This window comes from Acipenser ruthenus, chromosome 8, assembly GCF_902713425.1.
Source record: "Acipenser ruthenus chromosome 8, fAciRut3.2 maternal haplotype, whole genome shotgun sequence".
Taxonomy (NCBI): Eukaryota; Metazoa; Chordata; class Actinopteri; order Acipenseriformes; family Acipenseridae; genus Acipenser; species Acipenser ruthenus.
Genome location: NC_081196.1, coordinates 7,033,850 through 7,061,101, shown reverse-complemented (window position 1 = coordinate 7,061,101; position 27,252 = coordinate 7,033,850). Strand labels below are relative to the sequence as shown.

The window sequence follows — 27,252 nt, the reverse complement described above, 5'->3', positions numbered from 1 at the left end:
GTTACATACAAATATACACTAAAGAGACTAGTTAAAAAATGTGTGTGGGATACAAAAGGGCCTAATATGAATCATCTTAGATCCGAATTTAGATCTTCCACCGTTTACACTATAACAGAGCTGAGAATTGGCATTCTTATATCTCAACTAACTGAGACTTTCAGAACTGCTAGAATAGCGACGTCATTTCAAGGTGATTTATAGATGCTCAGCATTTTATTTATTTATTTTCCATACATTTATTTTTTTAATAGTTGTACTCCCCAAGCTACCATAGAAACTGGATATGTTGCTTCCAACGTTCCTGCTGCTGCAAATCACAGCAGAAGCACGCCAAGGCTAAAATTACATCTTGGTGATGCAAGCAAAGTGGTTTCAACAAATTTTCCTTTTAGTACTTAGATGACAGGCGTACAAAAATATTTTTAGAAAAATATGCCTATGAAGGTTATGAAATGAATGGGACTTTAACATTGTTATTAAAACCATAAATACAAAAACATTAAAAGCTAACAAAATATAAATTTTATTCATGAAACTTGTACAAATACAAAATCATAGAAAACTATATATCTTTTTACATAATTAAATACAAAAAATACAGTGAAGCCAAACATTTTGTAGCTAGCCATTTACAAATATTTTCATTTAATAGAAAACTGTTTTGGGAATTTCACTTGGACACTAATTTACACACACATATAAAATAGACAAACTGACACGGGCAAAACCTTGTAGCAAGAATATGAAAATACATTACTGTTTCTGTGAAAACTGAGCTGCAAAAATCTTTGCAATTCTTTTTGTTTCTTCTTTCCTGGTTGAGGGTGACGGTACACTGGGCTTTTGGCGCTTTACTCTTCTAAAAGGAATTCCATTGGCAGTACCACTTTCCAGCTGAAATAAGTAAAGCAAACAGGTCCAACATGTGATTATATTGTTTCTTGTTTTAAAACTATAAAACAGCTGTTCAAAAAGACACTTATTTTGTTTTTTCATTGTGAGAGAAAACAAGAATAGCAAACCACATGATCACCTGTATGGTACGATCTGCGATGGTGGAACAAGAAACTCAGTCTCAACAAATTAAAACAAATAAGATTGTGAAAAAATGAATAAGACTTAACCCCGTTTTTACATTCTAGCTAGCCAGAACACTCACAGAACATGCAAGGATTGGATTTTGAATATTCTAATGCAAATAACTACCATGAATTTGCATTGCTTTACTTTAACCTTTGTGCAGCGGCAGTGAAGTGTTTATTACTGTATGTTGTATCACTTGAAAGTCGTAGGCACCTTCCTGATATCTGCAAACATTTGAAAATGTAGATACCATGCTCCTGCTTCACATGGTTTCAGATTTTTACATGATGTTATTCTTTTCCCCCAAATAATGTCATTGTTTTATAATGACACTGATATGATGCTGCCACTATCAGACCAGTGCTGAAATACATGTCTGAATAACGTCTTCTATAATCTCAGATTACACTGAAGAAGGCAAACTGTATTTAAAAAAAAAAAAAACACTTGTGCACTTAACTTTCTTTTAGTTGGTCAACTATAAAGCGTGGATAAAGGTGTGCTCGCTAAGCTAATATGGCACTTTGAGATCCTGACACAGTAGCCACATCTGAATCAGAAACTGTAAATAAAGCCATCCACGGGCCTGTTTCCATGTTTCCAGTTTATGCCACCAGCACAAGCCAACAATTACTCTTAGCCTTGCTGCCTTATACGTCCACTTGAATCATTGAGTCAGGTTGTTTGTAGAAGTTGGTATCAATTTTCCACTGGTGAATGACGGACACAGTAGTTACTGGAAATGCATTAACTATGTTAATTACACCTGAGTCTATTGCAGTACAAGCCTGTAATGAATAAAATCTAGCAGCAGTTTGACTCTGTTCAGTAAGAGCATTTTAAAATTTGGATCAAAAGGTGCTACTGAAATCATGCCAGGCATTTTTTTAACAGCCAGCATGACAGTAAAAGGAATAAAAAGTGGCAAAGTGATACAATTCAGTGCTCTCTCTCTCGAGTGAAATGAGTTTACTAATCTTAACTTTGTCCAAATCACAAAACCACCACAAGCACGCAACACTGGCTTCACAGGGACTGCATCTTACTGCTACTGAAGTGCTTCATATTCTCAAAGAAGCTATTCACTTAGGCCTCGGAGATGCCAATGTGACTAAACGGAGTTCCAAAGAAAGAGCACCTACTGCAAGTTACAGAACACAAAAACAACATGAGAAGTATTTCAAACTGTGCAAATGTAGTTTTTGCCAAGTGCGAAAGAGTTTTGGACTGCATAAACCATACTGCTCTGTTGTGCATCCACAAAGTACACCCATCAGTTTCCTGACAAAACAGAGCATCTACATAAAAAATGACATTCATATAAAAGGTGGGACTGGACTGTACAGACAGATATGCACCTCTGTGTATCCCTAGATTGTGATGCTCTGAATAAACTGTGTTAAAGGATGTGTTTACTAGTTTTAATCAAAATTAGACTACTGGTTCTCTAGGTATAGGATGTGCTATAGAAGTGGTGGGTACTCTAAAAGAATATAATCAACGCAACACTCTGACGTGCAAATAAATGTGGCAATCTAATCACATGATTACTAATAAAAGATAATGATAATGTTCTGTCAATAAAGTAATGCTTTACCCGTCACCCTTGCGGGAATTTCTTTCTCTGAGGCCATGGTGGGGTGGGGGTGGGGGTGTCAAGGCCTCGCCAGCTTGTTCTGCAGCAGGAGACAGGCCAGCGAGAACCAGTTTCACTCACACACTGCATGACCTTTGTACAGAGATTGGGGTAAGCAACTGAACTGCTGCACTGAAATCCATATCACAGTGCATACATAATATTCATCGCACACACACTTAGAAAAACAAATGGTATGGTTTACTGATTGCATTAACTGCTTCACTAATTTATTGATTGTCCCTATTATTTAAGTAAGAAAACAGTTTTAACATAGTAATTAGTGTAAAACTGAACAGTATTATGGGGCACTACAGGGTTAAAACAGAACACAAAGGACACCCCTTAACTTGCATGCTACCAAGGCTAGTTTCCTACCAAAATTGCTTGAAGTTATTTAAAACATTACAGCACAGGAAAATGAAGGCATCTGAATAGGATTGCAGTTCAATGACAGAACAGACAATAAGCAGTAGGCAGACGCTAGATGCGCAAGCCAGTTTGGAAAAACAAAAGGTAAATAATCTGTTTAAACAAGACGTTAGAAACATACAGTACATTCATATCCCCGCCTAGGATATGAGCCGAGACATTACATTGCCAGTACCACATAAAAGCTGGTCACCATGACCGACATCCACATCTCAGCACATGCGTCATTTGTAACAAAATACACAAGCTATCATTAACTTAACCAGTTCTACTATCCTACTTGCAAATCTCAAGCCGGTTAAAAAAATGTATCATTGTTATAATCAACATTATCCTTTGTGTAACGTCTTTCTTGTTTTGGGGCTTGGTGAGTTCTTCTGTTTAGATAAGCAGCCTATCTCACCAGTGTCTGGATTGGGCTGTAACAATTTTCTCTGACGTCTGTGGCTACATACTGTAGAAGCTGAAATGTAAGCGATACTGCTATGAGAGGTGAACAATATAATCATGAGCTGTGACGTGTTTGGAAAGATCACACCACTTGCTTGGTGCTTATGTAGGCACTGCTATGTCCTAATTACCCTTTAACAGTTCAAATATTTGTGAGCTTTGAAATACAGAGAACTGCTCTGAAACAGGAGCTCTTCCAGCTTACTGCCTACTAACGTTCCTCTGCTGTTTAACTTGATAGTGACAGCTGATGGAAGCCAGGACAAGCCCCACCTCTCCCCCTATTTTTTTGGTGTGCTGCCCAATAGTGCATGAAGGTTTTTCTACTTCAATGGATTGACACTTGTAGTTGCTACCACACTGGAGTCTTATCAAGTACTTTACACACATGTGTGGATGAGACGTCACACCCTACCCAACTGGCTTAGCTTCCCCTGGTTCAGATCTTCAAGTTTTAAAGTTACAACAAAATGGCACCCAAAGTTTACTTTGGTGATAAACCATTCTGCAATCTAGTTTTTGAAGCGTTGATTGTCTGGAATTCTCTTTCTGAAATTGAATATCAAACGTTGTATAGAAAAGGCAGTCAAGCATTACAGTACAGAAAAAAATAAATTACAAAATGTACCAAAACATACAATGCATATACTTTGAATTCTATATACTATACTATGATATTTCCAACCACGACTTGCTTCACATAATTTTTCCCTTCAAAATCAGCCTATAGCTTAAGGTGGCAGAAGTATGCCAGTTCTGAAGGCTGGCCAGAGGAAAAAAACATGTCCATACAGTTTCAAGGAATTAATATACTATGCTAACATTATCAATACCAATAGCATAATACTCTGCTGTAAACCAATACAGAATACAGAATCTAGTTCTTTCACCGGTCACTTCATGTGTGTCTACAATACATTCCCCAATCCCAACCTGTTCATTGGTAATATATTTGTTTTGTATACAGGATTTATTCACCACAGTTAAACACTAAGAATAACATTTGTTCCCATGGACCCATTACAACTGGCGGTGCGACAATAAAAAAATGCATTTCTTCTCAGCATCAGGATCATTTTAGGTTAGGCATTTGTTTTGTTACTGAACTATTTTTGATGACAAGCAACCAAACTGGAAATACTTGGTTTTAGTTCTGCTAAAATGTTCTGGCTATTTCCTCAAAGAACTTTCAAAACCTTTAAAATATTACCAGCTCTGAAGAAAAATGCTATTAACAAAACAGATTGTTATCAAACTGTGCAGCTTGTTAAACAACAGTTAAACGACACAATATGTTATGATGTGAAATTAAAATATAAAACAAGGACGGGCTTTCTCAAGACACCTATTGACACATTTGGACGGATTCCTCCAAATGCAATTTGCTTTCTGCCCTAAAAGCTCTTGCGTTTCATTTGTCAAGCATTTAAAAACAGGCATACATTACACTACACACACAGAACAGCTACAATTTAGCATGATGCAGGAATTACCTCAAGGTTTTAATGGGGCCACTGGTAATAAAGCTGAAAATGGTTGTCACAATGTCACTAGGTCACAAACAACTTTGAAAGTTAATTTAACACCGACATTAAAAGTTATATCTTCCTTTTTATAAATGAATGGTACAAATTCAAGTTTTAAATATTGCTGTAAATATGCATGAAGTCGGATAGGTTTTCAATTTGAAGCTGAATTTTGCAAACACTTTTTTTCTTTATAAAAGGTTTTAATACCTACAGCCTTTAAAGTCATTAAATATATTAAATCAGAATATAGCCAACAGAAGATAATAGTGGTAGATTTTGTTAAGACACAATAGGAGTAAACTCCTAAAATGACATTTCACATCTCTTCAGAAAGTAGAGTCTGCCCGAAACAGTTTGGATATAAAAAAAAAACAAGGCAATATGGCTGTAATTGCCAGACTGTTGCAACCAAGTCATGGGGTCAACCTATTGGCTTAAGAAAACCATCTGGATTGCTGTAATACTTACAGTATCTGAACTGGACGAGGGGAAGACAGGGGCTATGCGGAGGGCTCTCATGGATGCTTCCAGATGTTGAGTTGGTAGGAAAAAATTAGGAAGAACCTCAGGATCAGGTCTGAACACCACTGCTTAAGGAATAAGATTTCAGACTCAAAACAAACCAACATACAACATAACCCAAACAGATATCGCACCATTGAAATAACAATAATATGGCCATCTATAGTACTGGTTTTGAAACATCAATAACGTTTCTGGTTCTCTTTCTTTCGCAAGTAAGCAAGGTTGAGATACTTTATGATGAATTCAGGTTTTACAGTACATTTTTTCTGTAGTAACCTTGTTAGATCGACGTGACTGTGATGGGGTACACCCCACCCCTGTGTGTATTTTGTATTATTATTAGTTAAATGGTATGGTTTAATGTGTTAAAACACAATGTTTTATTGTTAATTATTTTACAGCACAGATGGGGTTAAAATTCCCCACCCATGCTAAACTCGTGCAGAATGTGACCGTCTCCAGATTGATTCATTTATTACTAATTTGGAAATTGTCACATGTATAAAAACCTGCAGCTTTAGATGAACGAGGTTGTTGTTCAGAGTGGAGAACGAGAGACATGAGTCGTGAGATAAAGAAAGTAAGAATAAAAACAATTGCTACTTGTGCTGGCTATAAACCAGCATGTTACTAGTTTTGCATCGGTTTGTTGGTTTTGGCCACCGTGCCGTTTTCTTTTGCAAAGCGTTTTGTTTAAATCTTTTATTTTATTATTAAACGTGCGCATCAGCACTTCCATACTCCAGTATTGTTGTCTGTCTCTTCCTGGTCTGATGTCACCACAAGCCATCCGGGTCACAGACCTCCTGTACAAGTGTCACCCCATACCATTCAACTACATTTCTAAACACTTAACATTTTAGTTAGAATTCATGTATTTTTGTAAAATTCTACTGCTAGCAAAAAGCGAATATCATTCAAGGATACAATCTGACTGGAGTGGTCTCCTCATCAGCTTCCTCAGCATCATTCCTGCTCAACTCACGCTGAAATGATTCAGAAGAGCTAGACAATCTTCTTTCATGACAGAGACTCTCTCTGTGTAGATCTTGCGGTCTGTTATCAAGTCCATCCGCTGTGCTTGGGTTTCCTGAATCCAGTGAGAAATCTAATCTGGTAATGGCTGAGGATGCTGCAATATCCCGATCCACCTGAACCGGAGCTTCCCCTTCATCTCCTCCCAAAGCCGTCTCTGTGTGCCTGCTTGAGACATGGCTGTCAAACCAAACGCATTCCCCCCTAATCTGCGACTGTGCACCACTAGGCATGCTGGAATGGCCATCATGCAGGACATCTGGTAACGGACTGCCCTCAGCTCTCAAGACTTCTTGTGCTTCTAACCTTTCCTGCCCCAGTGGTTCCACTTCATCCAGCTGCTCTACAGAAGCCATATCAGGTTCTGACACGATGCTGGACCACGGACTGGTTCTATCAGTCATTCCAGTCACATCGTTTAGGGCTCTTGGTTGGATTACAGCCTCTTCATATTCATCCTCAGAGCAGGCGTCACTGGTATTATTATCTCGTTGTTCAGTAGCATCGTCCATGGCCAGATCACTCTCAGAACTGACATCATCCTGAATTAATTGCCCATTGCGAGCCCTTGTGCTTAAGTTTTGATATTCTGTTGGGAAACAGATAGGAGAAGAGATTCCTTCCTCATTTGTGGCACCAGCTACTAGATCTAGATATGCTACATCTGTTGCCTCAGTTAAATCTCTTTCAAACTGGACTTGATCCTGGAGCCTTACGTTGTCTTTGCTGACTTCAGGCACAAGTTGAGGCTTCTCAAGAAACAAATCTTGAGTTTTTCCATGATGACCTGTTATGAACAGAAAAGAATAAGCAACCGTTTACATAGCCTCTTTTGCAAATAATTCTATGTAAAAAGTTGAAAGCAAACATGTTGAAAAAAACTGTTTTTTCTAATGATCACCTTCTATGATAAAATGGCAGAGCAGGGCTTACCGCTAAACAGGTTGTTTACTTCACAGACCAGCCTGCTTGACTTTGCCAGAAGCTGTGTGGCTTCAGTGCTGGGAGAGTTGCTTTGAGGTACTTGAACGTAGTCTCCATTTTCAGAAAGTCGTGACGATTTATTAGGGTCAGAAACATGTGGAAACGAAGGGGTGGACAGCTTCTGACTGAAATATCTCTGAATATCATCCAGTTCACCAAGATTTTTTCTGCAGTAGACAAAAGCCAATGCACAAAATCTTCAGCTTACCCAAGTGGAAGCAGTATCATTTTGAAAATTAAAAGGTAACAGGGCCATTTCAACTGATCTAAACAGAGGTGAATCTAAATACCATTGTTGTATGGTCCTTTTTTTTATATAAAAACGCTGGCGCTATTTAGGTCTGCCACCGTTTAGATAAACTAAATATACTGCACTGTCTTTTATCCAACTTATTACTCCCAAGAATAATCCATTGAGTCTAACTTTAAATGCATGCAAATGTTGGGGTGACATCATACATACAATAACATCTAGCCTTGTGGGAGGAATAATACTATCCTATTCTGTTTTTTTACTCAAGAAACAAGACTTGTTTAGAGTATTGTACTGTAAAAGCAGGTTTTGCATTAATACCTACAACAAATGTCATTCTGCATTTACCAGAGCAAGTTATTATAGGACAGAGAAGGGTGTATACTCTGTCTTACCTAAGAGCTGTGAAAAGTGCAGAACGAGAGGAGCGTGCTTCACCGCTCTGAGCATATTCCAAGCTTTTGTCCCCTTGCTGTAAAGACTGGTGGAATCGGCGCACATTGTCCACGTGCTCCTCATGCCGATTGGAGGGTCTGGATCAGTACCATAAAAACATTCAAATAATAAATTACACAGAGGACTCACTAACTAAGAGAAACAGAATAGTCTGTTGTAGGAATAAAGTTTTATAGAACACATTTTTCTCTTCTTATTTGAAAGATTCTGTATATGCACAATTGTACACCTACTGTATTTATTTATTTAAAAGATATTCACATGCTTTAAAAAAAAAAAAAAAAAAAAAACACATCTTACCTTTCAGAGACCAAAAAGTCAGGACTGGTTGACTTAATGATTTGTTCTGGATATCTGGTGACATGAGTGGGAAAAGAATTGTACATGGCAGTAGTCCTATATGACAGCGGGAATCCTTGAAAAGAAACCTGTTACAGGAAAATACATAACAATGGATTTCATTCACTTGTATATCTGGTGTAGCACACAAATGAAAACCTCTGCTAGTTTGTGATGCTGTTGCCCCACACAAATTGCGTGCTTATTAAATATGTTGGTAACCCTGATAATGGAAAGTGGTTAAAGAAAGGGGCTTGTAACCAGGAGGTCCCCGGTTCAAATCCCACCTCAGCCACTGACTCATTGTGTGACCCTGAGCAAGTCACTTAACCTCCTTGTGCTCCGTCTTTCGGGTGAGACGTAATAAGTGACTCTGCAGCTGATGCATAGTTCACACACCCTAGTCTCTGTATGTCACTTTGGATAAAGGCGTCTGCTAAATAAACAAATAATAATAATAATAATAATAATAATAATAATAATAATAATAATAATAATAATAAAGAGCAAGCTGTCCCACAGGTTCTCTTAAAGGCTCGGTATCCCTGAACAGACTTATTAATACGAAACCACACAAGTGCAGTGGCACCCCAAATGTTATGCATTTATTACCAATGCAGAACCACCGGGTGGGACAATTGTTCTTCATTTTACCTGACATATTTCTGCAAAGGTGACTGCCATTGAATGTGTGCAAATCTTGGGATTAGTGCCAATATCATGAAAGGGGGTTGTCTTTTCACGATTAGCTGAACATACAATCCTATCTTTTAAACCATCAACAAAGCTTAACCAGACTGACCTTAAGAAAGTGTCATCTGAAAGGGTGGGGCAAAAATCAACTTCAGTTCTTGTTGAAATATAGCAACACATTATATACACGTATAACGTTATTATATTTCAACAGAATACGTACATCAGATTCCTTTGCTTTGTTCTCGCTGGTTGCCAGTCTCTCCTCTCGGAGGCCATGAACCGTCCCTAGGGGAGTGATGGACACTTTGATCTGTCCTTGACATTGCCCACTGAAGTCCGTGATGTTGTACCACCCACACACGGACTGAAAACCCGACAGCAGGGGAGAGAGGTCCACAGAAGCGAATCCGATTACTCGCTCAACATCTGAAAGAAACAAAACCAGCACATGTTTAAATGGTAAACAGAATGTGAATGCATAAAGCAAGCTATCTGCTCGTATTATACACTTGACAAAACATACTGCACCTGACTGGTGACAAAGCTCTGTTGGTAGACTTTTTATAGAAGTAGGAGGAAACTGTTAACAGGGGACAGCTGTAATCAAGCAAACTCTACATTGTGGGATTTAGGTGAACTCTACCTCCTTTATGCCAAACTTTGAAGACCAGTGTCTGTTGTGGATCTACTAAAATCTCCTTGGAAAGCCTGCAATTAGAAAACAAACAGTTCAGTTCACCTTCAACTGTAAAGTACTGTGTTTAGCAACCTTACCACTTGATAACATGAAAATGTATGCAAATGTAACTGTATGATTACCAAGAATACAGCATACACAATATATACTTAAAACAACGTGGGGCCCCTGGTTAAGAAGTTTAAAAATGATGTGTGTGTGTATATATATATATATATATATATATATATATATATATATATATATATATATATATATATATATATAATAAAAAATACAGGATATTTGAGAACCTAATAGCACCATCTTTGCAACTGAAAAGTTGTACAAAGGATTTGTCAGAGAACAAGGTGGTTTTCTCCTGGGATTGAATATGCTTTCACTTGATAAAGATTAACAACAGTACATTCAGTACTGTACACCAAATATCCTGAAACCCGATACAATGCTAATCAGCATCTACCATTTAAGCAGTGTGAGAATCATCGTGACTTGCATTATTGGGCATTATAGTGGACTGCCATGCCACATGCTGAGGTAACTGTGCAGGAAGACAAACCTGTCAATAGCTAAAGAAGTGCCTCTCAAGTATAGTGTATTATCCTTTTGCTTATCAGTTTTATTCCCTGTAAGAGTCTCAAGTGAGAAGCGCTGCTCTAGAAGTCTGAGCCTTGCTCACCGTGTCTGCTGCTGGTGGTCCCAGACAGGACAGTCTGTGTTCTCAATTACAGCTGTTGTCACTGGACTGGCTGCATCTGCGGTGGCGTAAGAGACACAGCAGCTTGGGCTTACTCCAGTGCGTTCTATCAGGGGGCTGCCTGCAAAAAAGATGCTGCAAATTGAATGCAAGTCCACATATAGAATTATATTATTCTGAAGTACAAGTGGCATATCATAGAGAAGTGCTTAAAATTGCATGTTACTGAAAAATAACAGCACTTGACAAGCAAACGTTAACATATCGTTTCATCTTGGTCTCTGGTCCCCCACCTGTCCAGTATCATGCAAAAAGTCCTGAGTCAGTCTGAATACTGTTTTACACCCACTTATTGTAGGTTCTTAGCTTTACGACCTTTATTCTTAACAGCTCAACTTAGCATGTCACTACAATCCGTTTACTTAGTACACACAAGCCAACTGTGTGAAGCCCGTGGACAACTGGCTTATTCTTTTTTAACAGAACATACATTCAGCGATTTTTTAGTAGTGGCTTACTTAACTGAATTAAAATAGAAATCCTATACAACAAAATACACTGGCAGAAAAACTTTTGACATATATTCTTTATACAGTTACGGTAGTATATGACAAAGAATGACTGGATCTGCATGAACCACATGGTAGATTTTGTGAACAAAAACAATGCATACCAGTGGAACATAAGAGTTCTTGGTGTTATAAAAATTTCATGAAATAACTGGGATTTAGGTAGATGTTACATTTTTGTCTGATGAGTTTCTATAGCACTGAAAATATGAAGTCAACATCTAAAACGGTTTATGAGACAGGAGCAGTTGAAATTGAGCAGGTGGATCCAGTGTTTTAGATAAAAATATCAATTGGGTTCTCTTTTTGGACTTCTGTAGGGTTTTTAAAAGTTTTTAAACCAAGTAGATAGTGTCTCAATCTGACTTCAATTTCCAAATACACTTAGTTAAAAACACACACACATGCCTTGACATTTCATAGGATTTTTGTATGGACAGTTGGTTTAATGTCAGATTTTAAGTAGTAAAAATAAGCAAAGAAAAAACATCTGAATACTAGACCCCTAATTACTTCACTAAGCCCATATACACTGACACCTAAACACAAACAATCAAATACTGGATATTTCATATAATAATCAGCATTTAGACGTTTTTAAAAAAAAAAGTTAAACTTGTTTTACCTTTGAGGCTAAGATGCATAGCTCTTTCCACAGTGATGCTCACTGCGAATGTGTTTTCGACTTGTGAATCTTGGCCTTCGCAATCTCCTGAAGTTTTTCTCTGTTGCTGGATTTCTACATTTTGATGGTGAGAGTCCTTGGCATGTGCAAAACTTTCTGCTTCCCTAATTTCAGTATCACTAACATCCTCAAGGTAACTTTCTTCAGGAGCCGAAAGCTGCTCTTGAGCAGGTGTCAGGTGAGCTGGGGAGAGCGTGATGTGGACTCTGACAGCAGCCCCAGACAAATCAGGGGCACTGCGTTTAAAAAGGGGGTACACTCCTGCAAACAGAAGCAGATCGCTAATAAAGCAAGCAGGGATTCAAAAACATGGGGATTAAATAAATACATATATTATAAATACATATATTATATATATATATATATATATATATATATATATATATATATATATATATATATATATATTAGATGCTTCTTTTTCCTCTTTGTGCCCTCCGTGAATACAATCACTGAATTGTTTTCACAATATGATTATTATGCACCTAAACTGACCTTTTTCCATATTTTTGCATTTGGACCTTGGTAGTTCTAATCAATTTTTAAACTTTATTTTGTTTCATTTAGCAATTAAAACATAAATAATTTGTAGCTGATCTATTTATTGTACATAGCTTTATGAAGATATTCTAACTACAGTACCTTACACTAGAACAGTCAAACAGGTGTGCCCTCCTTTATAAAAATCAGCCCCATATAATAACATGTTAAGGCCATCTTATTTTTTCACCTACCACTGATGCATAGCTTGTGTAGAGGCTTCTTTGCCAATGTGGAAAGGTCCACATAAGCCGAACCGACTAGTCGATCAGTATCATGAGGTCTCGGCCTCTTCTCTTTTCCGAAAGCGACCCAAACCTGTACCTCCAGCCTTTCCTCTCTCAGGTACCAAAGCAGGGGCTGGCTGCTCCTCAGCTCTACAGTCCTGATCTCTTTGAAAGTCACAGTGGTGACGTCTTCATCCTCTAAGGACGGGTGCCGGAGAGAGGAGCAAAAAGGGTCTCTGTCGTACAGTTTGAACCTAACATAACAATAGGTGGACCTCTCCAGATCTCTCCTTCCTGCAAGCAGCAGGCAGCGCAGAGGGAGCCACAATCGAGGAGCAGCAACAGAGATCGACAAAGCCCGCTCCCCGGCCTGCCATTCAGCTCCGTCTCCATCCTCATCACGCTCCTGTGTACATTCTCCATTCACACCAGCATGCCAGCCCAAGGCTTCTGCAGCACTTACAACCCTCTCCCTGTCAGAATGGTGAGCAAAGCTGATCGAGATCTCCAATCCACCACCAGCGTTCTGTAAAGCCTCTGAATCACGCTCCGCTGGCATATTTACTGCAAACCAGCCAGTGATTCCTAAAATACAAGAGAACATATAAATTGTTATGACAGTTAAACTACTAATAATCAATCTTTTTAAAATCCCAAATATCAAACAGGAGACGGCAAACAAACAGATTCATAATACCAAGGGTTATTGTAACTTGTATTTGTTTTGGTGGCCTCAATTCTAATTTTGTATTTGGTGTTAGTTTTGATGAAGCTGGTCCTTTACAATACCTGTCCTTTTATTCAGCAAATCTGCCAACTGTACTTTGACGGTTCCCAGTACAGTGTCCTCTGATGTTCTACTGGTAGAGGCTATAACAGAAAATGAAAGAAAATTATTGTTTCATGTTGTATTGAGTACTGTAAATCCTCTTATTCAGTTGCCATTAATTTAGTTAATTTAATTATTCCTGTTTATATCACTTAAAACGTAATTTCTACCAACTGCAAAATGTAATCCGTTTCAGAAGACTGAATTTATGGTGTCTAACTTTGAGTTTCTTAAAAGAAATAAAAATAAAACAGATTGGAAGAGCAGCACATAGATGGCATTCATAGCTAAAGCAACAACAAAACTGTAGTTTCAAGTAAATATGACAATTGTCATGTTTAAGTTATTTCTAAGTATATTCGGCAACGTACAGCCAAGGTGTAGAGGAGATCTAGGAGAAATATAAATGAGAGGAATGAACTGCTCCACTGACGTTGCTAAGGAAATCTCTGACCTTTAAAGAAGTGTTTGATTATTGACCAAAAATGTTTGGCTAGATTTCAAAAGGTGTCCCACACATACAGGCAGGTCATTCACAGGTTCAATTCTTCTATTTTAAAACACACACAATTAGTTACATATCTATTCAGTTTGCATGCGCACATTCAACATAAAGGCATTAAATAAAAAATGTTTGGCATTAGCTGACCATTAACAATTAGCTACCGGTACTAAACTCTGCAGTATACCTTGTTTAGCACCATGGTGGTAGAGAGTAAATGTAGCTTCTGCAGCCTGTAACAACTCAGCCAGGCTACAGGTCTCCCCACTGGATCTCTGGATCACTAGATTACAAGAAAACTCTGTGTGATGATCAAACTCAGGGCAGAAGGTGCGGGCGACAACTCGCGTCATTCTCTTTTCACTCTCTGGGAGGAAAGAAAGCTGCATGCTGACGGTGGTGTTCACACCTACATCTGCGTGGTATTGGAACGAGCGGTCCCTCTCTGCGGCAGCTCTAATCATCAAAAAAAAGACATGTATCAATAAACAGAACTCCTCCTTTCAGATAAGCAACAGCTAGATTAGTAAATTGGATACGAATACAAAAATGTTATACAAAAATTGTAAAAATTAAAAAAACTTGGTAAGTGGATTTAGAGTAAATGTTTACACTTCTATAATTTTCAAATGTATAAATCTGCTCTTTTCAAAATGTCTGCTCTTGTGCACTGATAGTGTAAGGATTATTGTCCACATTGTCAAGCAGGTAACAGCAATAACGATCCATGATGTGATACAGAACAGAAATGCCAGAGCACTTAGGTTTATTTATTTATTTATTTATTTTTAAAAATCGCTCTTCCTTCCAGTGATTTAGAGGACAGATCTCAAACCCCAGTTCACTAGAACGGACATTTTTAAAAGAGCTTTGAAGCATATACACAGACTTGCAAATGATGCATGATAAGGAATTGAAATGGACTTAAGCATCAACACACACCACACCAGTAGACCCAAGGCAAAATCCAATTGTTTCTTAAACGATATACGCCCTGTGATAAGGGTAGAAACTTGAGTCGTTTGCACTTTATATACACCATTCAGGATTCTTAAATAAACCACTACTTACAGAACAGGTTTAAGTTTGGTAGATATTTAAGCCTGTTACGGATGTGGAGCATGTCAAGTCACAACTATTTGCTTAGAGCGGTCAACAGAATGAAACAGTATATCCAAAAAGCAATAACAATATCATGTGGGGAATCTACTACTAAAAAAGACAAAGTGTTCCATACAGTTTAAACATATACATACATACATACATACATACATACACAGACAGACATACATACACACATCCATGTAAACCAATTGTCATTTATAACTATCTCTTGATCTACCCCTCCTACTATGCACTGGACTTGCCTGACCTCAGCACCACGTCACTGGATCCTCAGCTAATGCGCTACTGCACGACTAACACACCTGGTGTTCTAAAGCTGATCGCAGAACGAAAGTGCAATTTTTCTCATTTAAATTTGTCATAACGCAAGAAGCATTTAAAATAAATATGTATGCTACTTTTGAATTGTGTTGATGTTATTCTGCGTTCCTCTCTATGTAGGAAAGTGCCATTTCTCATTGAACTTGTCATAACGCAATGAAGCATTAATAAAATAAATGTATGCTACTTTTGAATTGTGTTTTATGTTATTCTGTGTTCCTCTCTATCATATGAGGATTCCAGTACCATAGCGAGGCATAAACGTATCATCACAATCAGTAAGTACTGTATTTTGGAATCGATATTGCGAAACACTTCATTTTCTGCTTACTCGCAAGAAATATATGAAGGTCATACGGGGAATCCCCCATGACAGCCCCCTTGTGGTAATATTACAATGAAGTTCCGCTCTCGCTCAGCCCTTGATACAGCCCTGCCAGGAGGCATCCGCGACCACTGCTGTAAAGTATACACTATGGTTACTCTACATACAAAATGCAGGACAAATATTTAAATGGCAAACCAGGACAAAATACATTTGAACCATTCGGTAAGAAAATAAACTTCTGAGAAGCAGTTTCCAAGATATTCTTCACAAAATTGTAATGACTGGTTTCACAGACCCTAATTGGCGCTTGTACTGGACTACCTAATGTGACCTTCGTGCTAATTGTTTTATTTTTTATGAACTGTTTTTTTAAAGCCCATTTTCATTCATTAAAACAAGTTCGCAGTTCAGGAAAGCTTTTGCAACTGTTTCAGAGCTTATTATTTTTCTCATTTTTCTTTTTTAAAAGCTTTAATTTTTCAAAGAATGCTTTTAACGACCCGTCAAAAACAGTCCTTAAAAAACATTCTTCAAAAACATCCCTAAAAAGTTACGTGGCCTTCAATAGTGCAATCAATCAAGATTTATCCTTCCAAGATACTGCCTGTAATTGGTCAATTAAGAGTTATTACTGTAAAAGTGAGCATGTTTCAAAGGGGAGGGTGTATCTTCAAAGTGGGTCCTGTGATAGCATATGCAAGTGCTACTATTAGGTCTCAGCTTACCTTGCTGCAGCCTGCAGGCCTGATGCTCGGTGAACCTGGACTGCAACAGTCACGACGCGTGATGCTCCAGCTCCCTGTCTGGAGCTTTCAGCTGCCTGCACTGAGTGCTTGTACAGCACACACACATCAAGCAAACCTAATCAAATATAAAAAAGGAAGAACAATCTTAAGCCAAAAAAAAAAGGGGGAGTATCTCATGAATACAGATAGCCCCGACACCACATAGATAACACAGACATAAACAAGATAGCTGCTTCTGCATCCAGCGCTCAAAGAATATCACAGACATTTGCAAAGCTTTTTCTAGATGTTATAGTAATAAAATAATGACTTGGATCGCATCATTGAGGAGTTTGGTGATAAAACGAGTGATCAGGAGATGATTTATCGGTATGCACTACTATGTCATGTGAAAAATACAGCGAACAAGAGGTGGGGCGGGGCTGGAGATGCAGTACTGAGTGACCTGTTGATATGCAGTGCCTTTTAAACCTGTTTTACTGTGAAAAAAATACTTTTAAACTGCGCGTCTAAAATAAACTGTGCGTGTGAAAATAAATTGAACAAACAGTGTGCAAGAAATATTTAAAACAATGTCAATTCAACAGTAGATGTTATCAACATGTTTACTATCAGCTCTGAACTCCCAGCCAGAATAGATACCCACATGCCAAAATGAAGCAGTCAAAGCCCATGCCATGATTCAAACATCATTTTTGGATTGATTTGCCCTCAAATTTCAAATTACTTTCTCATAAAACAATAGTGAGGTTGGTTAGTTACCTTTGCCACGTGGGTATGCATTTTTTGATCATGGCATGTGACGTTATTGTGTGTACTGTCAGAGTTTGGGAAAAAAAAAATGTAAACGAATGTAGCATATCAGTCTAAACTGACAGTCACTTAAGATCATTCAAAGTTCATATAATGCTAAAATGGTCACAAATTGAGGGGATGTATTCTAAGCTCACCATTGCTGTGCAGTGCTGCAACAATATAATCAATCAGCCCCCAATATTATGTCAGGGCTTCAGTACTGATTATATGAAGTATTAACAGCGCAGAGCTGCAATCTTCAGCTTTTACAGAGCAGCTGTCTTGACATACCTGAAGGATGCGGGTGGTGCCCCTCTGCGCTGTCTGTTCTGGGGATCAGAGGGAGGCTGAAGGTGTGTGTGCCAGCGTGTTCCTGCCGCTGCATGGTCACCATGGCACACAGCTTGGACAGGGGAAGGATACCTCGGGCCACTACCTGGTCTCGGACATTTGGGTAATAATACCTTACAGAAACAAGCAGCACAGTTGCATATATTTAGGCATTATGTGAAACGTTTAGAGAATACTGTAGGCAGCCTTTAGCACCCAAAGATTATTACTAAAAGAAGCACAACATCAGTGATTGCTTTAGAAAATAAGCTTAACAGGGATGGAAATAAGACTCCTGTTGCATAGCAGTTTTTACTTTAAGCTCAGACACAGCTCAAAACAAAACCTGGGATGGATCAAGCTGTGTGCAGTACGAGGAGTTTTTATGGATAGGTAGCCACATCTTGAGACACAATCACTAATCACATGATCTCAAAATGAACTGTATACTATTTTATATGTAACCTGAAATATATACAAAGATGAAATATAACTATGACTATGACGTACAAATCAATATGTTTATTGAAAATAGTTTCATTGGTAAACATTAAAGGTTTAAAGTTTAATCTAATAAAACATAGATTTACAGTCTTTCTACTAATCCAGCAGGTTTCATAAAAACTAAAATGTATCTAATTTGTTTGAGACAAAAAAAAAAAAAAATTGTATGCAATTCAATCCTGCAATTCTGCTGTAGTCCCCTAGTCTACACAGAAGTGACTTTGCTGCCCTTTACAGCTAACAACCAGACCTATACTATATTTACCTGCACCACACTTCAAACTGAATGCCTCCACCGCCTGCTAACCCTTGGCTTGAGCAAGCGCTGAGCAGCAATCGCTGTACTGGAACATCAGCTGGTACGACGAGAGTGTGGCTCTGACTGTCATTGAAAACAGGGTCCGGGACACACAGAGTGGTGGTAGTACGGAATGGCCTCAAACTCACTGCTGAACAAAACAATCATGATGTTCATGTTTTAGACGTAACATATGAACACGTGTTCAGTAAGCAGGCAAAGAGCAATTCAACGAGATGCAACAACATATTTTCAGAGAGGTCCTGTGGCCCCTTTTATATGAACAAGGATTTTAACAATGAAAAAAGAATAAATCACAGTATTTCTTGTGGTTTCTTTTTAGTACTTCTACAAAATTAAGGACGTTGTAATAGCTTTTCTACACTGCACATTTTAACATGAAGGGAATTTGACAAAACCACTGTATTAAAAAACAATAATTTGTCATAGACTTTTGTCAATAAAAGTGTGAGCTAGTTTATTCAAGTGTTGATTATATCTTACTGCTTTCTAGCGCCTGGGAGTCCAAGTTCCTCTCAGATTCTGTGTCCTGGGCTGGGAAACTATACTGTATAAAGCAGTCCGCTTCTCCCCAGACAGTGGACTGTAATGGAGTCAGTCCTTTTATGCGTTCAACTTTGATCTCAAATATGTGTTCTCTCATTGAGTTTCCATGCCTTCTGTTTATCTAATCATAGTACAAGAAAAAAATATACAAATAAATTTATATATATTATTTATATATATATATATTGAGTTTTATAAATACAAAATTGAGTTTTATAAATAAAACATCTATCAAAAACAAAGGTACCCCTTTTGTCATAGCTAATAGCATGCTGGGCCACATCCTACTATATGGTATAGATAGATTGAACACAATAGTAATCCAGCAATAGCCTTGATCTAAATACTCTGCTGCCCTCTAGAGCTCATAAATTAAACTACAGTATATTTACCTACAGAGTATCTCCGACTCCTATATGATATATTTAAAATCAGCGAAAGAAAAAAAGAATACCTCAGATGGTATATTTGGCATTTGATCCAGAAAGTGTGTTGGCCTTTGAACGCTAGGAGCTGAAGTCCCTTCTTCACTTTTTAAACGTTGCAGTGCTAGAATCTGTTCTCCTGAACCCATAGCTAGAATGACCCGTAGGCGGCCTTGGATGCTGCCTGTAAACACATCAATGACCGGCATGTAGCTGTCCACTCCCACCACTGGATACTGAGCCTGCAGCAGCAGGTGAGAAATCTTGGGGTCCCTGGATAGATGTAACCAAAACAACGGTATTTCAAAAAGGTGTAGTGCCCCATAAACAACATATTTTACAAGATATTTTACTACAGGACATGCTCACCTAAATGACATGTAGAATTGGTGCAGTGGGAGTTTCGCTAGTCCCACCAGCTTGTCCTGTGCTGGACTTGGCACTTTCTTCCACACCTCGATCACCATCACATTGTTCTTCATTCTCTCCAGCAGTCTGGAGGCCAGCGTCACAGGAGCCACCTGAAAATAAACAAGCACAAAAACAGGACCATATTTCAAACTGCAGCTCAGTCATCTAAATCACAAAATTGAGTTTTAAGTTACTGTGAATGCCTTTTTTTTGCAAGTCATTGTACTACAAAATAAGCCACTTTATTGGTAATCATAATGGCAGATATGTAGACATATAAACTTTTTTTGAGCAAAGGCTCAATGGATATCTTTATTGAGTTGGATTGTTTTATATTTCACATGCAAATAACTATGCTTTTTAAAACTTACTTGAGTGAAGTTAAATGTTGGCTGATTTTGTCCCCAAATGACAGGAGACCTTGTTGCTTCATCTGTACCAAACAGTTTGCAGTTTAAATACAAATTGCATGGCTGCATTGCTGCTGTGGTAAAATCCTTTCCCTCTGGTACCATCAACAAAACATGCAGCAAGACTCCATCCTCCTCTTCTGCACGCAGTGCACTGAACTGTCTATTTAAATTCCGTACTGCTGAACAGTAAGGTGGGTTCAGCTGAATCCCATTTTCTCTCTGCAATTCCTTCATGGTTTGAGGGGTCTTGTTTCTGGCCTTGCTGTGTGCTTTGACAGGGACAGAGGCATTGGCACCATCAGTGCCCAGCTGTTGACTACTCTCGTTATCAGGAAGAGATACGGTCTTGTGTCCAGGACTGGTAACAGCATATGAAGGGGCTTTAGAAAATCCTGCACATTGGGACCTGGCAGTAGAGAAATCCTTGTTGTCTGCAGCCAGCTCAAAAGAAACCTGATGTAGAAAAAGGTGTGTTTTAATTTGAGTGAAAGACAAAATTGTCTGACGTGTATTTACAGCAGTGTAAATTGTGTGTTTATATATATATATATATATATATATATTGGGGGGGTTACTTTCTGTTGGGAGTAAATAAAGAGTTAAATGTATATAAAGTAAAAATGAACACAAATGTAGATGGCAACCGCCTGATTTAAAGAGTGCAACATGATTGTTACCTTTAAAGGCCCAAGTTCCTGTTTTTCTCCATCCAGCCTGAAGACAGACAGCTCAGTAGACAGACTCAGGAGTTCAGACTGAATGGCTTTCCGTAATGGGAAACGAGCTGTTCCAATTGGAACAGGCTGATTAAGTAAAACAAATGGAACTAGTTAGAATATTCCTTGTAGTACCTAAAAACAAATGCATGCTCGGGAGGGACTGCTCAAACAGCAGTGTACTAGATTGACACTGTGATATTGCAGCAAGAGACCCACAATGTGCAAGGATGGAGATCTGTATTGCTGTGACTATAGAGAAATCAATGGTTACAGTATTAACTCTGGCAACTCAACATACAATTTGGTTGATTTAGATTATAAAATATATTATACTAGGAACCATTACTGTAAATAAAATAGGATAACAACTACATCTGGATATATGGCCCTGGTAACAGATATTTTTTAATGGATATGTTCCAGAATTTTCATTGGTTATTAGCAATTTCTGTCTATATGCTGCAAAGGAGAATCAAAGACGTAGCAAAGGCTCAATACCTTCTTCTGTGTGCTTTTTCTAGCATAGATTTTAAATTCGAGGTCCATGTTCCACCATTGCTCTATCATCACACCACTGAAATGCAGTGGGAACACAAACCGCTGCTGAAACTTCACAACTGTTAACAGAAAACAGAGAGCATTAAGAAAGTCAAACTATCTTATACACATCGGAGTAAAAAGTTAAAAACGTTTATAATACAGAGAACTGTACCTCCTCCTATAATTTTGCTGGAGGCTACCCTTACAACTTCAGTTTTCATGGACACCTGACCAGCCTCTTCTCTTGAAGATGCCACAGGGAAGTGGTACTCCACAAAATAGGTGCTGCATGAAAGACATTACATTATTTATGAAAGAATTCCCCAGGGCTGCCTAACCATGTAAAGCACATACATAAACACGGAATAGTGCAAATCGTCCAATTGTAATTGGAAATGGACTTGAGGATACCTATTGGATATTTTACCAAAAAAAAGAGGAACTGATTCAACAATTAAGGCTACATTTCTGGTTTGAAAATTAGTGTTACAAATTATAGGTTTAATGAGGTACAAGGTACAGTATACGGTTTTCCATTGGTTGTCCTGCTTCTGTGGAGCTTTACAACTTTTTTTTTTTTAAACAAAAAGCAAAAGACAATTTTCCAATTTTAAAGATTAAAAAAAAATGCTTTATTGCTCAGCAGAGTCAAAACATCAAACCACACAAAATATTTTTAGAACCATTTATAAAAAAAAAAAAAAATAAATAAAAAAAAATACCATTTTCTAGTTGAAACAGGTCTTGGTGGTTTTCCTTTGCCAGCTTTTTTACTTGGTGTTGTCTGGGTGCTGTCTGGGGGGATTTTCAGAGTTTCAATTATAACCCTGGCCAGGTGTATCCGACCTAACAGTGTCAGTCTGTCCACACTCAGGTCAATGGAGCTGGACGGCTCTTTTCCAGCGGTCAATGTGGCTCCTTCTGGGAATGAACTGTTTAAAGAAATGTTTTGTTAGCATTCAGTATGAAATTAGTAAATCAGTGTGTCTTATCTCTTTTACTATTGGACAATTTTTAGAATGGGGGCAAACTCTGCCTTCGCATCCACATGGATATACTGACCACATGGATATACTGACCATTCATTTTTGCTATCAGGAGCCTGAAGTGACTGTCTGGGTCGGTCTGGATGATGTCCTGCATGACCTCTTGAAATCTTCTGTTTTCCTTTTGCAGACTTGATTTCATCATCTTCACTACTGAAATCACTCAGGCTGGTGTCAGATTTCTAGAGCATTAAAAAGAGCATACACAATGTAATTAATCTCCTGGAACACCTAGAAACACTTGCTTTTATGCACCCCCCCTCCCCCCATACTGTACAAATAGAAATATTTTTTCATTACTATTTTTGGGAGCAACTTAAACTATGTGACTCTGCTCTTTAGGTACATAAAAAAAAATCAGGAGTGCTTCAAAATCCCAGCTCTGATGCAAAAACATAAAAATAATCTGTACACTTACAGGAGCCTTATAGAACAGGTTCTCCAGCAGGCTCTGGTCATAATGCGGATCGCTCAGTTCACTTTCCTCATAGATACTGCTGCCGCCAGACAAGGACTCAGGAGGGGAACCGGTTCCATCCCAGTGTTGTAACGGGGAAGAATTTACACTAAAAAATAAAGCAGAAAGCATGTGGTTTAAAAACCAATGAACAATTATTGTAGATATAATCTGCAAAATAATAAATATGGTTATCTGTACTAATAACAAGCACAATACAATATTCAAAGAGCTTACCTGCCCAGGAGCAGCTGAATTGCTCTGTTCTCTGTGTCAAGTGTATATTCTTGGTCTTGGTATTCTGACAAAGGCAAGAGGTTAACTTGCGTGGGTTTGAGATTTGGATCAGGGTCAAGCAGATTCTCAAGCAGCTTGCCCGATGAAGGCATAGAGGACCTTTGGAAAAAAGAAACAATTGTATGATGAGCAATAGACAGCATTCTACTTAAACATATTTCTTTATCTGTAAATATTATAGCAACATTGGGCCCTATTTAAACAATACTTTTGGTCTTTACTTATTTATTTTAAAGTTAGAGTAAATGTTTTCAGTGTTTAAATACAAGTATACATTCCTTACTCTCTTTCAAGATTTCACTTATTCCAAATCAGATTGGAATATGGCCTGTTCATTATTAGAACTCTGATCTCCTATTATGTGTTGTGTTCTCTTTTCTTAAGATACCTTTTTATAAAATGTCACTTGTTTTAGTAACTTCAGTAAGAAAATTATAAATTATAATGATAGAAAGAACAAAAGGCAACAGTAGAGCTTACACAGATACTGGTTTCCTAACAGTATCATTTGGCAGAGGCAGGTGAATGTCCTTCAATGCAGGTTCAGCATCCAGGTCAGACTGCAGAGCAGAAACCACCATAGCATTCCTGAGTTTGCTGCCACGATCCAAAAGCACTGCAGGATACAATGTACATCATTCTTTACTTACTTATTCAGCAATAAAATGCATTTTTCATGACAGAATAGAATAGCTACACTACCTCATACATTAATATGCATTTTTAATGTAATACAAATAACCTGCACCGTCCTATGGGTTTTAATATGCGCTGCTCACAGAATAATGCAGATCTTCTAATGTTCATTAGACATTCTGAAGATTCCACAAAATGTATACATTTCCTGCTTATATATTAACTGAAGATCATTTATAATACTTCTACTGTGTCAGAAGAATATATCTGTGCCCAATTTGGCTGCATGCAAGACATTCTCACTGTTTACAGTAAGTGAACCCACATGCTCCTTGCTAGACCCAGCTAATGTTATAAGTCTGAAATTTACAAACCTGAGATGAGATCCTTGGATGCTTGGCTGTTTGCTGGTAAGACATGAGTTTCGGTCTCTTGAGAAAACTGTACAAGCCTGTGGTGGGGGGAGGCTGGTCTCAAGCTCTCCACTGCATCTTCAGGTCTTGCACTGGAAGAAGTATCTTTTGGGACTCTAGTGTTTTCTTGAAAGTATAAGTGGTCTTTACCTCTGAAAATATTGAATCGGTTTTAAAATATAGATTTTGAAAAAATAAAAATATGCAAATTGAGAGGGTATAAAGTATACATTTAAGTTAATTAAAATCCATCGTAAATATAATAAAAAGGTGCAAGAAAATAAAAGGACACAGACAAAAAAAAATCAATCTAAAAAGTAACGTATTGCTGCAGGATCAAACAGGTTTGGGTCGCCAAAAGCATCAAATAAAACACAGATACCTTGGGGTATTTGATGCACTGCTTCCCACAGAATCCCTTCCACTGGTGCTGTTAATAGAAAGTCGAAGTGGCTGAGGAGGTACCACCAATTGGTTTTCACGAGAAGCACCCTTTGACAGCGCTGCCATTGCAGTGTCTATGCTCATATCAGTGGTTGGAATAGAACTGCTACTGTCATATGTTTCAGACAAGGGTTCAAGAGCAAGGGATACCTGAAAACCAGATTGGATTAATTGACATTCCTTGCAATGTGCACTCCAAAACTTAAATGAGCAAAGCAGTAGCTTGAATAGTATAGTATTACACTAAATGTTTCGAGAAACAACCAGATTTTAAAAAGACTCGATTTAAGATTGTAAAATAATATGTGTATTTGACTCCACATCCTTAGTTACTGTCACATTATCAGTATAAATGCAAAATGTGCATTAATACGAACCTGGAATTAGCTCCAAGAAAACCTTTCTATTTATAACCTGGTCTGCTAATACCTGTAATTCTCCAAGCTTCTCAGACGTTGGAGACACTACTGTGAAAAACCCACTGATGGAGTGGGTTGGAGAGAGCTGCGATATCCCACTGACTTGTACCCGTCCAATAGGAAGATGGTCCGGTTTGGTCACCACATCTAGCACCAGCATACCCATATCTGTAAAGGAGAAAAAAAGGAGGTTATAAACTTTACAGTATATTAGCAACCAGTTCTAATCAGCGCTAAGGCAAGAATGTGACTGTCAGCAGTCATTTAACTATAACTTTAAGCACTCAATCAAGTTATCACACTGAAGTCAACTCTATTTAACTTTGACAGAAAAAAAGCGAGAGTGTTGCTAGTTCATTCACGCACAGTAACATTTCAGACGCATCTTGTGTACCTGCAAGGTAGGAGGTGAACTGCTTCGGGCCGCAGCGAATAGCAAAGCGTGCCGTTGTCTTAACTCCTTTCTGCTCCTTCTGAGAGCTGTCTCTGGGGCGGAAACAGGTCCCATCTGACAACTCACCCCACCACTTCAGTCTGACACGGGGTGCAGCTGGGGGTTTCTGGATCGTCCATAAGATTTTACTGACTGTCACCCTTAGAAAGCACCGCAGCTGGCCTTCTACTAATGGCGGGAGACCAGTAGATGGGGAGACATCGCTGGCAGCTGTGTAATATAACTCAGTTATCAACGAAAAATGTTTTGTTTCAAGATTTTAGGTCTATACACACATTTCACCTAGAAGGTCTCTAACTGCAACAAACGCCTTGAAAATGTAACTAACTAAATCCCCATATACTCCAGTCCATGTGTCCACAAATACAAATAAAAAAAGTGTTAAATACGTAATGTCTGCATGCACAGTATCCTGGAATTATAAGAATGCCATCTAGTTAAATTTGCGATTAATAACATGAAAATGTTTGCCTTTCCTTTATTAAAAAAATGAACAATTGTATTTTACTTCAATTACAGGTTTGTTGAATGTTACCGTTTACATTATTTCTAGTTTGAAATGTATGTCACTATAAATATTAGACAAATAAATAGTGTGTACTGTAAGTATTTTAATGAGGTAATTTATGTTATCGAGGCCATGTACGAATAATTTACATGAACAAAATCAATGCAATAAATAACCGGTTACCTTTCTTTTTCTTGCTTCCTAATGTGCTGGTCTTAATTTTCTTATTCTTCATTGCAAAAGTATATTCTTGACCTTACTAAATGCCCCAGTTCTTCTTCAAGAATCCTTACTAAACGCCATGCTCGTAAGTGCCAGTTTCTCTTGGTAAACAGTGCGATCGTCCACTCTGTTTCTGGGTAACGACAACAACAACGCTCTTGTCACTTTTAATCCCGCCGCCAATCCCCTTACTGCCGCTTCCACTCATAGCATTGTGGGATACTGACGGACTAAATCAGCACCCTGCACGAGACGACATGCTGTACTGTACTGTAGTGATTCACACATTTCTTTAATGATATGCTTTTGGCTAGTTGTGCAAAATTGCACTTCTCTGAAGTAAACGATTTGGAGTCAATCTGTGGATTATATTGCCATCTGCTGGTCAGCAGCAACAAAAAAAGGCTACTTCACCTGGTATTAACAGGCGCTCCCAGCCGACTAACCAGGCTCGACTCTGCTTAGTTCGAGATCAGACGAAACGGGGCGTACTCAGTGTGGCATTGCCGAGGATTAACCTGTCATAAACCTCGTCAATAAAATCGGGTCAGAATGTTTTTTTTTCTGAACTGATTTTATTAATCAGGTTTTCTAAATTATGTGTGTGTTATACTGTGATTCGCGCTTAACTGGTTTTTTTTTTATCCCCAAACCTTTGAACTCACCA

The 27,252-nt window shown here is 38.2% G+C and overlaps 1 protein-coding gene across 2 annotated transcripts; it reads right to left on the bottom strand.

Moving 5' to 3' along the window:
• Positions 1-494: 494 nt before the first annotated feature.
• On the bottom strand, positions 495-26,863 carry LOC117407328 (C2 domain-containing protein 3-like). Of its 2 annotated transcripts, none has more exons than XM_059028313.1 (33): positions 26,547-26,863; positions 25,796-26,065; positions 25,412-25,569; positions 24,921-25,132; positions 24,500-24,690; positions 23,970-24,105; positions 23,430-23,588; positions 23,154-23,301; positions 22,769-22,917; positions 22,412-22,621; positions 21,862-21,974; positions 21,648-21,766; positions 21,108-21,233; positions 20,389-20,883; positions 19,976-20,127; positions 19,636-19,879; positions 19,119-19,302; positions 18,582-18,762; positions 17,774-17,946; positions 16,667-16,802; positions 14,355-14,623; positions 13,626-13,706; positions 12,804-13,421; positions 12,010-12,330; positions 10,798-10,936; positions 10,065-10,129; positions 9,642-9,847; positions 8,687-8,814; positions 8,326-8,463; positions 7,627-7,844; positions 6,586-7,480; positions 5,602-5,710; positions 495-897 (listed from the first exon to the last, which is right to left on the bottom strand). In XM_059028313.1, exons 1-33 carry the CDS (start codon positions 26,596-26,598, stop codon positions 757-759), a joined length of 6,936 nt encoding a protein of 2,311 aa, XP_058884296.1. In that variant the 5' UTR covers positions 26,599-26,863; the 3' UTR covers positions 495-756. The 2 variants fall into 2 exon arrangements, with proteins under 2 accessions (XP_058884296.1, XP_058884295.1); XM_059028312.1 differs by having other exon boundaries at positions 497-897; positions 18,582-18,765; positions 26,547-26,862.
• Positions 26,864-27,252: the final 389 nt, after the last annotated feature.